The 14,331-nt window shown below is 41.1% G+C and overlaps 1 protein-coding gene across 1 annotated transcript in view; it reads right to left on the bottom strand.

The window, feature by feature from the left end:
- grid2ipa (glutamate receptor, ionotropic, delta 2 (Grid2) interacting protein, a) overlaps positions 1–14,331 on the bottom strand; it is an 85,572-nt gene that overhangs the window by 5,971 nt on the left and 65,270 nt on the right. Inside the window, exons 8-22 of the mRNA XM_060902597.1 lie at positions 13,635–13,704; positions 13,092–13,379; positions 12,663–12,814; positions 12,241–12,381; positions 11,757–11,863; positions 11,359–11,527; positions 10,866–11,242; positions 9,043–10,659; positions 8,628–8,715; positions 4,704–4,793; positions 4,254–4,450; positions 3,971–4,126; positions 3,686–3,772; positions 3,340–3,469; positions 1,115–1,233 (exon numbers count right to left, since the gene is read on the bottom strand). Coding sequence (XP_060758580.1) covers positions 1,115–1,233; positions 3,340–3,469; positions 3,686–3,772; positions 3,971–4,126; positions 4,254–4,450; positions 4,704–4,793; positions 8,628–8,715; positions 9,043–10,659; positions 10,866–11,242; positions 11,359–11,527; positions 11,757–11,863; positions 12,241–12,381; positions 12,663–12,814; positions 13,092–13,379; positions 13,635–13,704 — 3,788 coding nt within the window. The remainder of the gene's footprint in view (positions 1–1,114; positions 1,234–3,339; positions 3,470–3,685; positions 3,773–3,970; positions 4,127–4,253; positions 4,451–4,703; positions 4,794–8,627; positions 8,716–9,042; positions 10,660–10,865; positions 11,243–11,358; positions 11,528–11,756; positions 11,864–12,240; positions 12,382–12,662; positions 12,815–13,091; positions 13,380–13,634; positions 13,705–14,331) is intronic.

The raw sequence follows: 14,331 nt of genomic DNA, 5'->3' as shown, positions 1-14,331 counted from the left end.
TGTGGAACACCTTATTATAAAAGTCTGAGATTTAACCCTCCTCTTGTGTTCGGGTCGCCACTGACCCGTTTTAGTTTTTAAAGGTGTAAAACAACCACTTAATGTTAATTTATTACATCAAGGCTTTTTGACTTTGCCAGGAATCTCTAGTTGAACAAAATAGAAAAATAAATTTTTGTTTTCCTAAATCTGAAAATGGTCTAGCAAAAAATATAATACTTATGTGCAGTTGTTTCTGTATGCGACGGGCTACTTCACGACAAAATAATTACAGCTTGGGCTTAGAGGGCAAACAATACATTTTCACTCGATTCATGTGTTACCTGGCTGGTGGGGCAGGGGAAGAGCTGACTGACTGCCCGATGTGTTGTCTGCGCTACGACAAGGCCGTGGCTTCCAGGACGCTATGCTGCTGCAACCTCACATTGAATGCACTGCACGCTTGTTCACATGACAGAGCAAGAGAGACAGAGGTCCGGTGTGTGTGCGGAGGGGGCACACATCGGGACATTATTTTCACACACGCTTTTAATGCCGCGGCTTTTCTAAAAGATCATGTCGACATTGGCCTCAGTAAACTGTAAAAAAAAAAAAAATCAAAAGGGCACTTTTTTGGACAGAGGGCAGAGGGGCAGGTGCTTGAGCACCACCTCGTGTCTATCTGTGCATGCCACTGCTGGGTATGTTGTAAATCGCTCTGGATAAGAGTGTCTACTAAATGCCTGTAATGTAATGTAATTTGCTCATCTTGACTGAGAGGAGTGTGTGGGTGTCACCAGGGGATTCTAGAAACTCTTGAACTAGAATCATTCCATTCATTATTAAACAGTTAATATCTCTCTCAAAACAGAAAAAAAGCCAGAAATGTAGTCACCTACTCATAACTGATAATTATTTGTTGCTAAATTGGATTAAAATCAAAGTGCATTGTTGTTCTTTCTCCTGCAAGTATCTCGTACAGAAACATACTGTAAACAGTCAGGTTCTGAAGTACAGAAGAAAGTGAGGTTCCAATTTCCCCATACACCCACACAGCATGGCAGCTACTGTATACTATATATGACAGCAATTTGGATTCTCTTAAGTATTTATATTACAGGGATTGGAAGGATACACTCATAACAACAGCAAAGCGATCATCAGCAATGGCTGGCATCTTTTGGCAGGCTGAGCGGATGTCTTGGATGGTGGTGTGTAGATCGTTCATATCTGAGGTGATGTTCCTCTGGTTCACTACAGTCAGAAAAGAAGAAGAAAACAAGTCTTCGGAGGCATCATTCTTGCAGCATATAGTGGACATTTTCTACATTTTACTTTCCAGCAACATCAGTATAAAGAGGGAAGTTTTATCCAAGCAATTATGGTTATATAGGAATGATATAGTATGATCAGAGGTAGACAAAGTACCCAACTTCATTACTTAAGTCAAAGTACAGATCCCACTGGTCAAATATTACTCTGATACAAGTGAAAGTTGTCCAGTCAAATTTTTACTTAAGTTAAAGTACTGAAGTACTTGCTTTTAAAAATACTTAAGTATTAAAAGTACATTTTCTGTCAACGCATCGTTAAATGTGAATTCACAAAATGAACACATGCTGTGCCATCATGGTGGTTTAACGTTACGCTAGCTAGTCAGTGAAGCTCCACATGACATGCTAGCAAACTCTTTTCAAACTCAAAATCATATTGGGTAGCTAACGTTATTAGAAAAGAAAGGTTTCTACATTCTATTTATTTGGCAAGATTATGCTAAAACATTTCTGAAAGGACTTCAGAGAAGTTAACGTTATTCATGTTAGCGTAACTCCATTTTTACATGCTAACTAACAGTGTCCAAGTTAACTAGCTACGTGTAAACATTAGCCGTGGACAAGGCTAAGGCAACTTGGTGGGCAAATCCATAGAAAGTCATTTGACTAACCAGACTGCATAGCTATTGCAACATTATCGCTAGCTCTAAAAGCACAGACAACTTCACTGCAAGCTTTCTCTTGGAATAAAACGTTTATATCCCTCAATATGCTTCTGCAGGTTGGACGGCGAGTTTTTGTAAGCCATGATGTGGTTTGTTTTTGGTAAACAAAGCAAACATTTAAAATGAAACAAATCTTTATTCCTTTCAGAAAACTGAAACATGGGTTCATGGGCCATGAGTGCGTTCATTCCCCAGAAGAACCGCCTCCTTTTATTCTGCCATCAACTGATTGTGTTAAATAATGATGCTGAGAAATCGTTGAACTTGATTTTATGCAGTCTATGGACATGACGTGACCCTAGTGATTACTGATAGGCTCTCAGTGTCACCTGCGAAAAAAACATCATGTTTTAGAAAAGAAAAGAAAAAACGTCCACTTTCAAAGCTGCTTCATAGTAACCAGTAACGAGGACCTTGATAGAAATGTAGTGGAGTAAGAAGTACGATATTTGCCTTTCAAATGTAGTGAAGTTAAAGTCATAAGTTTCCAAAAAAAAATACTCAAGTAAAGTACAAATACTCAAAAAGTGTACTTAAGTACAGTACTCAAGTAAATGTACTTCGTTACTGTCCACCTCTGAGTATGATTAACTTCAATTGTAGAACCTGAGCAGTACACTAGAATGTTATTTGAGATAAGAAAAAAGAGAAAAAAGAGTGACACTCTTTAAGCCCCTGGTCAAAATTCCTTACAATATTTTAGCAATGAGCAAGAGAGAATATCAGCACAGCTGTGATTCGGCCATAGGTGTGCGTGCCACAAGTAATCACAGCTGTGCTGGTATTCAGTACAACTGTATAATCCTTTGCCTTTGACTGTTACAAAGTGCTGGCGCTGGATACTCCTTCTAAAAATGCTAAATAAATTTCTCCTCACAGAAAACTTCAATTTCATTTCAATAATTATGTTTTTTTATCTGTCCCTTTATAAATTGCTACTATAGAAATAGTGTATGTGAATGAGTGCATTAATTTTAACCTGTGATTTGCCTTGGTATTGGCACTATTGCCAGAGCTGCTGTCATAGAAAATTAATCAATATCTTCTGAACCATAAACAAGAATTCACAAGCATTGTGTGCATAGTAATATTTAAGTAACAGATTAAAACTAAACGTTTGCATTATTTAAAAATTAATACAACTTAAAAAAAGAAAAAAAACAAGGAAAACATGAATGTTTTGAGGCAGTGGGTCTCCAGAACTGCCAAATTCCTGAAATATGTTTCCTAATATAGTTCCACAGTTTGTTAACACGTGGTTTGGTACCATACCTTAAATTAAGGAGTTAGCCAAACTTCTTTAATAAAGGTCTTCGAAACCAGACTATAATTACTAATAATGCCTGAGATTTGTTGCTCACCTTTGGCTGCCAGTGGTACAGTTGTGAGTTCTTTGGCAAAGTCCAGTACCTCGGGAAAATGTTGGCACAATGATTTGGCCAAGATATGCAGAAAAGTGGATTTTCCATCAACTGTTTTGGTGGTACCAAGCTACAAAAAGGGTTATATCCACATGTGATTGATGTGTGGAAACAGACGTAACAGGAAACATCAAGCAGCATTGCTGAACTACTTCACTGTGAATTTCAGTTCTCAGACTGTGTCTCTAAATCGTAATTCCAAAAACAAGCTTGTGAGGTGTCAACCAAAGCTACCTAAAATCACTATAATCATAAAAAATTGTATCAGGCTATGAAAGGCACTTACTTCAGTGAGGAAATTGATCTTAAAGCCAGTGGTCTTACTTCCCTTGGGCTGGCCATTGTTTAAGTAATTCCCCATGGCAAGGACAAACTGGAAAAGGATGAAGAGAAGACTCAGAGTGATGAAAAAAAAAAACAGCAACACTTTCACAGTATAAAACTGTTTGCCATGATAATGAATTCTATACTACAATGTGGAGATTTGTCAGCAGAAATGTGAAAATTGTGGTTTGGAGAACTGATATTTTGCAGTTTTCACTAGTGGTGAATAAAGGAATAAAGGCTCTACCTCCAGAATCTTTGCTAGTTTTTTGCTGTTTTTGAGCTCCAGTGAGGCCTTGTAGATGCAGTCATATCCTACTCTCATCTCCTCAGTTTTCTCCTGCAGAGTGCTTTTAAAATGCAGACTCTTCAGACGGGTCTTATACTCCGGCACGGACAGCATCTGGAGATAAGTGCACACAACACATATGCATACCTTTATCACTACCCAAAGAACTGAAACATCTATAACAGCTTCCCCACAAAGCATCGAAATCTAAGGTTTTTGATTTAATAATTTGCATTATTACCTGTAAGACAAACTGATCTGGCTCACTGAGCTTGCTGGGGTCATCAGTGTACTGCTCATACCGTTTGACCTCATCATCATCTGGCGCATACAGCAGCAATTGCTTGATGTGCGCTGGCTCCAGGCGATTGGTCAACATTGTCATTAGCACCTGACGCAGCTCACCTGGAGACAGCTTCAGATGGGCAATCAGAATTGCTACAGGGAGGGTGGAACAGAGAGTTTGTCACAGCATAGCACAATAAAGTCGAACAATCTCTGAGACAGCAAGCTTCACCCTAGAACAAGCCCTACATAGAATTGCATCAGCATAGAGAGCAGCAGAGCTTCACAGTCAAACTGTGATTTAAAAACCAAAGGCAACAAAAACATGATTGATACCATCAAGTATAGTTTGACACAAGATATCTAACACAGTGCAGACAATTTTAGCCTTTCCTGTTCGACTCACATGCATTGTAGGCTTTCTTATGGGAAAGAATCTCAATCACGTCTTTCTTTTTGAATGTCTCAGGCTGAGGTGCAGGTTCTGGAATAGAGACTAACACAACATCAAAGCATGAGAGTGTGTTCTCCATGTGAAAGGAAGGTGGATGGAGATAGACTGATGGGTGAATTGTGGTTCAGTGCATAAATGCATGGGTAGACTGACACACAGTTAGATGAGTGGTGTGCCCAAATGTTGAAAACATCAACGATACTTCTGAATGGAGAACAGACCCAAATGTCAATTGGTTACTCTTAAAATGATGTAGGAAAAAGACAAAAAAAATCAGAATCAGTCCAATTTCAGACATACAGTGGTGCTTGAAAGTTTGTGAACCCTTTAGAATTTTCTATATTTCTGCATAAATATGACCTAAAACATCATCAGATTTTCACACAAGTCCTAAAAGTAGATAAAGAGAACCCAGTTAAACAAATGAGACAAAAGTATTATACTTGGTTATTACAATATTACAGATATGTAATATTGGATCATTGTCCTGAATAAATAAATGTATTTATTGAGGAAAATGATCCAATATTACATATCTGTGAGTGGCAAAAGTATGTGAACCTCTAGGTTTAGCAGTTAATCTGAAGGTGAAATTAAGAGTCAGGTGTTTTCAATCAATGGGATGACAATTGGGTGTGAGTGGGCACCCTATTTTATTTAAAGAACAGGGATCTATCAAAGTCTGATTTTCACAACACGTTTGTGGAAGTGTATCATGGCACGAACAAAGGAGATTTGTGAGGAACTCAGAAAAAGCGTTGTTGATGCTCATCAGGCTGGAAAAGGTTACAAAACCATCTCAAAAGAGTTTGGACTCCACCAATCCACAGTCAGACAGATTGTGTACAAATGGAGGAAATTCAAGACCATTGTTACCCTCCCCAGGAGTGGTTGACCAACAAAGATCACTCCAAGAGCAAGGCGTGTAATAGTCGGCGAGGTCACAAAGGACCCCAGGGCAACGTCTAAGCAACTGAAGGCCTCTCTCACATTGGCTAATGTTAATGTTCATGAGTCCACCAACAGGAGAACATTGAACAACAATGGTGTGCATGGCAGGGTTGCAAGGAGAAAGCCACTGCTCTCCAAAAAGAACATTGCTGCTCGTCTGCAGTTTGCTAAGGATCACGTGGACAAGGCAGAAGGCTACTGGAAAAATGTTTTGTGGACAGATGAGACCAAAATAGAACATTTGGTTTAAATGAGAAGCATTATGTTCATGTGAGGAAGCAGTTCATGTGAGGAAACCCACCAACATCCCAGAGTTGAAGCTGTTCTGTACGGAGGAATGGGCTAAAATTCCTCCAAGCCGGTGTGCAGGACTGATCAACAGTTACCGGATACATTTAGTTGCAGTTATTGCTGCACAAGGGGGTCACACCAGATACTGAAAGCAAAGGTTCACATACCTTTGCCACTCACAGATATGTAATATTGGATCATTTTCCTCAATAAATAAATTGCCAGGTATAATACTTTTGTCTCATTTGTTTAACTGGGTTCTCTTTATCTACTTTTAGGACTTGTGTGAAAATCTGATGATGTTTTAGGTCATATTTATGCAGAAATATAGAAAATTCTAAAGGGTTCATAAACTTTCAAGCACCACTGTAATAATAAGAAAATAAAATCAGGATAAAAAAAAATATCTCCACCAAATATGCAACTAATCCATGGTCATATAAACCAAAGGTTTTCAAAGCAGCATAAAGATGTTTTCTTGAGCCACAGTGTCTTCCATTGAGGGCATTATGCTGCGTTGTAATTAGTAATTCACGGGTTGGAATGATGTCATTTTCAATCTCGGCGTGTTCGTCAAAGGAAGTGGGGAAAAAAACATGGACACTTCCATATTTATCTTTTGTTCGTAAAAAGTTTGCCAGCTAACTGTTTTAAGTCATGTATATTTTCCTCTGCAAACAGTGAACTGACTGCAAACAATCAGTGGTTTAAATTTAGCAAGAGAATATATCTATTTTTATTAATCCAAAACAAATACTTATATATACAGCAAAACTCATTTAAGGCTAAAAAGTGCTACTTTGTTTACTTTTGATGCTATGCATAAGCATGTTGTTCGATGTCATAGGAAACTCATATGCTGATTTCAAGGCAAAGCTGCAACTAGTAATTCCCCACCTACAACCAGTAAACGCCAGTGAAGACGCCCGTTTAACTTCCAATTTCAATTGCTGGTCAACTTGTTGCTAACACTACTTGCTATTGTTCTGCCATTGTTGCTGTACTGCAATTTCAGTCCCCAATGTTGCAAGAATGTTTGAAGTTCACTAGAGTAGAACAGTACCAATAGTCCCGAAGCATTAACTACATCAAATGCCCCGAAGCATTGTTTATCGCAATGCATTATGAGGGATAGCCGGGGTCGGTAGTTGAGCGATATGACGGCTGTCAGATTAATTTTACATGAAAGCGATGTGAAAGGAGCGATTCTGCCATGCTCTGTCATGGAAGACAATGAAATTGGTGATTTAAAGAGGTGGATAACATGTTGAGGGTTTCCAGCAGGAAAATCGGAATCCAAATCAAGCTTGGTGAGAAGGTAAGAGTCTAGACCGAGTCTACCACGCTGTACAACAACATCAAATCTCAGAATGTCTCATTTCTGAGGATGTATATTGCACCAGGTAAACTTTATCGAGAAAACAGATCTATCTGAATATCGGGAATTGGCGCGGAGCTCATCTTCTCTAACCGAAGGTCATTCTGCAGACCATGGAAATATCGCTGGGTCACAGTTTAAGTAGTACATCTTTTTCCCACCAGAGAAATGTAAGCTACAAACACTTGTCTATTTTGATTCAATTTGAAGGTTTTCGTTGCCGATTAAACTTATCCATTTCTTTCTTCTCAACTGGCAGCTCATCTCATCTCATTATCTCTAGCCGCTTTATCCTTCTACAGGGTCGCAGGCAAGCTGGAGCCTATCCCAGCTGACTACGGGCGAAAGGCGGGGTACACCCTGGACAAGTCGCCAGGTCATCACAGGGCCGACACATAGACACAGACAACCATTCACACTCACATTCACACCTATGGTCAATTTAGAGTCACCAGTTAACCTAACCTGCATGTCTTTGGACTGTGGGGGAAACCGGAGCACCCGGAGGAAACCCACGCGGACACGGGGAGAACATGCAAACTCCACACAGAAAGGCCCTCGCCGGCCCCGGGGCTCGAACCCAGGACCTTCTTGCTGTGAGGCGACAGCGCTAACCACTACACCACCGTGCCGTCAACTGGCAGCTGATGAAAGCTAAAATTAGGTGTTCTTTTTGTTGTGGAGACACAGTAAGGCACACAGCAATTCACTTTAGGCATGGTTAAAACCGGTTAGAGACAGAACAATGCAGTGTTTAATAAAGACGAAAGTAAACAATACGGTGGAGCTGACCCCGGGTATTGTCCATAATGCATTGCAGTAAACAAGCAATGACGTAGTTATGGGTTAAGGTCATAGCCACTCAGGCCTCGAACTGTAAAAGTGCTTTACGTGCTTTGACAGAGAAACAAAAGACTTGCTTTTGTGAAGGTATCCATTTTTTTCGACTTTGCATGTCGAAAATAATGAGGTAGGAAATGATATTATTCCAACTTGAAAATTGCCATTTACCAAGGCATCACAAATGCAGCAACAGTTCAGAAGACTACTTCATGTTAACGAGTAGGAATTTCATGTTGGGGGGCATTTTCTTTGGCTTCTACTGGTTGGAGGTTGGTAAATTCAAGTTGTGACCTCCGGTCAAAAGTAGAAATAGAAATTGCTTTAGTAAACCCTTGTTTCAGTGTCAAGGCAGCTTAAGTCCTTCACTCAGACAGGACATAGATTTAATAAACACGCACACACACTTTACTCACTTGGACTCTTCTGTGTGCCAAAATGCAATTCCAAGTCCAAATATTTCACCATGTCACTGAGCTTGTCATAATCAGAGTCCTCTCCCAACTGCAGTAAAGAAAACACATCTCTGCTAACATTCAGTCCTTAGTGGAATCCAATTTTAGTCTTAACAGGACGAAATTAATTTTGTCATGGAAGACTTCATTAGGGGTTTTACACTTGGTCGTATTTTGCCACTGTTATGCATGTTACATAAATCCAGGTGTTTCAAAACAAAATGTTCATTATCTCCCAAAAAGTTGCCCATCTTATGTCACTCAATGCAAAATGGAGAGTATAGGTAATGTCACTTCGATGGGCTGGGTATAAGTTCATTCCTTTTTCTTGGGGGTTAAAGCTTCAGACAAAATAAGAACTGATTCAACAACTTACCTGTCCCCAGATAGTTCCTTCAGAGTTCTCAACTTGTTCCCAACGTAGCCTCTTCACATTCATGTGACTGGAGTCTGATTTATGTGGGGAGGACCGGGGCAGAGGAGGGGGCATGCAGGGAGGGGGCAAAGGCGGAGGTGGAGGTGGTTCCACGGTAGATGCCTCTTCGTGGTGGGTTTGAGGCTGGGGCTGAGATTGAGGCTGTGATTGAGATTGAGCTTCATGGTGATGCTGATGGCGTTGGTGCTGAATGGGATGAGGACTCTGTCTGGCTTGGGTTGAAGAGGAGACTGGATGAGATTGAGGTTGGTGTTGCTGTGGCTGCTGCTGTTGCTGTTGTGTTTGCTGTTGTGATATTGGCTGATGTAGAGGCAGGGGCTGGAAGGTGGAGAGGATTTGGGTCTGGTGAGGTTGGTGGGGCTGGTGGATGATATGGTACTGAGGAGCAGATTGCACAAGCTGGGTCTGATGGATGTGCTCGATCTGATGAATGTGATGAGGTTGGTGGGTAAGTGGAGAAGGTTGGGTCTGTGGGTAGACTTGATGGATTTGATGGATTTGATGTTGACTGGGATAACCTGACTGAGGTTGTGGAGTTTGTTGAGTCTGGCGAATAGACTGGGAGTTTGGTTGAGACACATGGGCCTGATGCATTTCAACTCTCCTTTCAGCTCTCTCTGACCTTTCCATTCGTTCCATTCGTTCTAAACGTTCCATTCGTTCTAAATGTTCCATCCGTTCTAAGTGTTCAATCCTCTCCAATCTATCCAGCCTATCCATGGAGCTGGATAGGTGAGCTTGATGGCTTTGGTGATGACTAAGGGGAACCTGATGGCCTGGATGTAGTGGTTGAGGCTGGTAAACTTCATAAATATGTCTATCAGACAATTCCATTCTCTCAATTCTGTCAAGCCTGTCCATGGAGCTAGAGAGTTGAGTCTGATGGGTATTATGAGTCTGGTGGCTTTGATGCATTTGACGGCTCTGTTGAGTCTGATGAAGTTGATGACTGTGCTGAGGCTGATGACTCTGATGAATTTGATAAACCTGTTGATCTTGTTGAGGTTGATGAGTTTGGTGATGCATTTGGTACATCATATGGCTATGGATGGCAGATGGAGATAGGTCTGGGGAAGGCAGTGGGGGCAGGGACTGGTGCATCTGCTGTAGAGGGTGCTGGGAGTGTCCAGTTGTCGGCTGGACTGGTAGAGACTGGGCTTCTTGGAGAACCTGGTGGGCCATCAACTCCTCCCGAGTAGGAAGGACCTTGTTAATAGACTGTCGCTTTGGAGGTGGATAGGCCCTTGGAGGAGGTGGAGGTGGAGGTCCTGGGTGACGGCGGAAAGTTAATTGTCGAGGTACTTGATCAGGGGTGAAGTTGGTAGGAAGTGGTGGATCATTAAACTGAACAGGAGGTGGGGGAGGTGGGGTGAGTGGTGGAGGTGGAATGTGCTCAGAGCTGGATGAATAGGTGAGGGAACTTGCATCCTCACTGCTACTATGAATCTCACTGGCACTGCTGAGCTCAGGAGGGATATAAGGGCCTTCATCTTCCTCCTCATCTTCATCCTCTACTTCCTCATCCTCCTCATCTTGGAGGGTCATCTGGACCACATCCTGGGGTTACAATCAAATACGTTGGCATACAGCTTTGAGTTTTTGCCATTAACCAGTTTGTACTTTGCACAGTAAAATTACCAGTGTTTAATGAACTCTTACATAGTTAAACTGAATCTATTTTAACTCTGTTGGTGTAAATTTAACCATTATGTAAACAATAACAAACTGAATGCTATACTTCCCTCAGATAATCAGACACATACCTCCTCATAATCATTCTCTGGAGACAAAAAGTCATCAACAGATAGCTGCTGACCCAACTGCTCTGTAAGGGCTTCCATGAACAGGTCTGTGTCAGCACTGCGGGGGGGACGGGAAAACGTGTAGCGCTTCTTCCGGATGGGAGGACTGGGCTGGTAGTCTGGTGGGCTTGGCAGATAGTCAGGGGGTGATGGCGGTGATAATGGTGGGCTGTCCAGGCTAATGTAGGGGTTGGACTCTGCACTCCCCTGGGATGGAAGCTCTTGGGGATAGCATGGGCCCTGGGGACTGGGCAAAGGCTCTGTCCATATAGGTTGGGGAGGTGGGGGAGGGGGAGGAGGAGGAGGAGGAGGCTGGACTGATGTTAATTTACGACTGCCTGTGAAGTGATGGGGGGAAAAGAATAATTTTTGAAGCATTAATCTATTACTTCAACTAATAATAATTGAAGTTGTTTAGAAGGCCAGTAGGTTTCTTTAACTGTTTTTCTTGTACCTGAACTAGCCCGTACAGAAGGAGAGGAAGATTTAGCTCTGACAGACTGGCTAGATGAGTGAGGGTAGACGTCAACCAGTGTTTCAGGGGCAGGAGGAGGGCGGCTCTTCAGGGACTTCGACCTCTTACCTACATGCACATTCTCCAGCTCTGCATATACAGCAGATAGCTATCAAAAGAGAAGGAGTTTCAGATAATGTAACTATACTATAATCAACACAAAATATTAGTAAGCTACAGAACACAAGACATTCAAAGAGGTTAATGTCTAATATATATTCTATTGGACACCCATGTTCGTTTTTATTTTGATTTCAGGATGTGGGTAATAATGCATTGGATTATTGGACTCCATGATTAAAGTTGAAACAACTATAGTCTTCTATTTCTTTGCTCACATTAGTGAGATTATTGGGTGTCTCTGGTAGAGAGGTCCCATCTCCAGATTGCCTTTCTCCAGGAGCCAGTCTCATAGCAGCCACCTCAACAGGCTCAGTGCGGATCCCTGATAAAGACAAAGAATTCTCATGACATAGATGGTTTAAATGTCTGGGTTCACAATTATATTAAAAATTGGCTGAACTTAAAACCAACTGTGTATAATATAATGCTCTAATGAAGTCCAAGACAATGTTAGTGCACTGGAAAAATTATTTGTTGTTTAAATATATGTAGCTTGAAATTCTGGTTTAAACATATGTAACCAAAAAGTTAAGTTCACTAAAATTCAAACACCAAGGTCTAAGTAATCCTTTATCATACGAACAACATGGTGAAAATAAATTAAATATAAAAACTGAGGAACAGGGAGGAAAAAGAACAAAAAGATAACATTTACACTGCACTTTTGTAGAATGAGTGCATAATATGACAGTGTTTTACCCATTCCCAGGTGAGTGCCAATGACCAAATCATCTGAACTACGGCCTCTCACACTGCTCCGGTAAGTGGTGCCTGTTACCTTCATAGAGCTACTACGTCGGTGGGGTTCTGGAGCTGGTGGCTCTGGCTCTGCCACAGGCACTTATTTATAACACACAAACACACAAAACATTACAAAGAATGGCCCACCACAGATAAAACAAAAGATTTTCCAGGGCCAACAGTTAGATGATATGTTTAATAATATTACAAACAGTAATTAACTAACATTTACATGAAATTATACATCTGGTATTAACTGAGCACATTTTCTGTAAAAATTACAGAAAAATTCTTGGAATCATTTGTAAGTTTTTCTAAACAAAAAGCAGTACGTAGTGTATATGATAACGAACACTCCCATGCACCTACACGCAACTCACATGTGACTTTATAACCAAGGAAGCGTGAGATCTTGCTCTGACAATGTTCTTGCTCCTCGTAGGTCAGCAGCTGGTAAATAAATTGCCAGATGACCTGCTTAGCTGGAGTATCCAGGATCGGAAAGACATCCACGATCAGAGTATCCACATTCCTATACCGCAGAAGCAGAAAAAGCTCACATTTTCAAATCATACAAAATTATATTTAGAGGCAATAATGACCCCCTTTTTTAATGTTAGACAACTCATAGTCTGTGAACTAACTTCATATAATCATCTAAATGCACATAATGGAGTCCAGCTTCCCTGAAAAATCTAGAAACCCAAACCAGACTTTCTAACTTATGGACCTCATCGGGAACATATGGTGTGTCCTATTACAATTGCGTGCAGGTTACTGCATGGAGAACTGAGAAGAACTCCACGTACCTGTGCTGGAAGAAAGCCTCGAGGGACTTGCAGATTGTATATCTCTCCTGTAGGGTGAGCAGGTGTTCCAGCTGCTGACTAAAAGTGCGCCCCTGCACACGGATACTGGGTGGCAGAATTTCAGCCACCCACTGTAGGGAGCTAAGCACAGGAGAACGTGAGCGTGGAGATGCCTCCAGAGCCTCAGGCTCGGCCAGCATGAAGGATGGAGGGCCATCTTCTACCACTAGTGAAGGCATGGCTCCACTGCCTTGCAGCATTGCCACCACCTTCTCATGAGCACAGTTCCTAAGACAACAGATATGTTTGCTGGATTTTTTTCCTCCCAAGCTTTATATCTCCTTCATACTCCAGTAAATCTCTCTGTGCTTAGCAGTAGCCAGTCAAATGTTTTAAGATTAAACAGACACGGGTGTATTTCCTAAAAATCCTCTTCAGATTCATAACATTGATATGACAATTAATAAAAACATTCACATGCATGGTTGATGAAAAAAAATGTTGCCTTGTAATAATAAGGCCAACATTGTTCCAACGAAATACCTCATGTCAAGGCCATTGAGAAACAGGATGCGATCTCCAGGTTTGAGGCCTGCTTTCTCAGCTGGGCTACCTGGAAAACATACATATATAATCATATACAGATATAAATTCAATTCAGTTCAATTCACTTTAATGTGCATAGCAATTTTAACTACAGGCATTGTCACAAAACACCTTTACAGATATCTGGGTATAGATTTAGTCTCACACTGAGCATGGGCATCAAGGCTTGATAAAAACTAAGATGAAGTTGAATAAACATCCAGCTCTTCCCATAGACTCCAATTTATTGTACTAAAAACCTGGGGCCAACATGAGCTTTACTTTGTATGATGAAATATGCTAGAAGTAAGTAGGAAAAAGTGTGGAAACTTCATGAAGTCAAAGCGGAAAGTGAAGTCGAAAAACAATGACGAACATTTGATGAACACACAATTCGACCACCTGTGCTCCGCTGACTCAACACTACAGGGAGTGACTTCTTCAGTTATTTGGTCTGAGTTCAGATACAACAGACACACATGCACAAAGATAACGTCTGTTTCACTGAAATGTCAAGCTGTGCTCACTTTCTCACACATAAATGGGCACATGCTGTATTATACACATACAGTTATCATTTTAGAGTATGATTCCACCATGCTTCTCACATCACTGTTGTCAAGGCCGGATTAACTATATGGGCCTGCGGCACAGT

Source organism: Neoarius graeffei, chromosome 20 (assembly GCF_027579695.1).
Source record: "Neoarius graeffei isolate fNeoGra1 chromosome 20, fNeoGra1.pri, whole genome shotgun sequence".
Taxonomy (NCBI): domain Eukaryota; kingdom Metazoa; phylum Chordata; class Actinopteri; order Siluriformes; family Ariidae; genus Neoarius; species Neoarius graeffei.
Note: the sequence above shows the minus strand (reverse complement) of the source record. Positions and strands in the feature narration are given on the sequence as shown.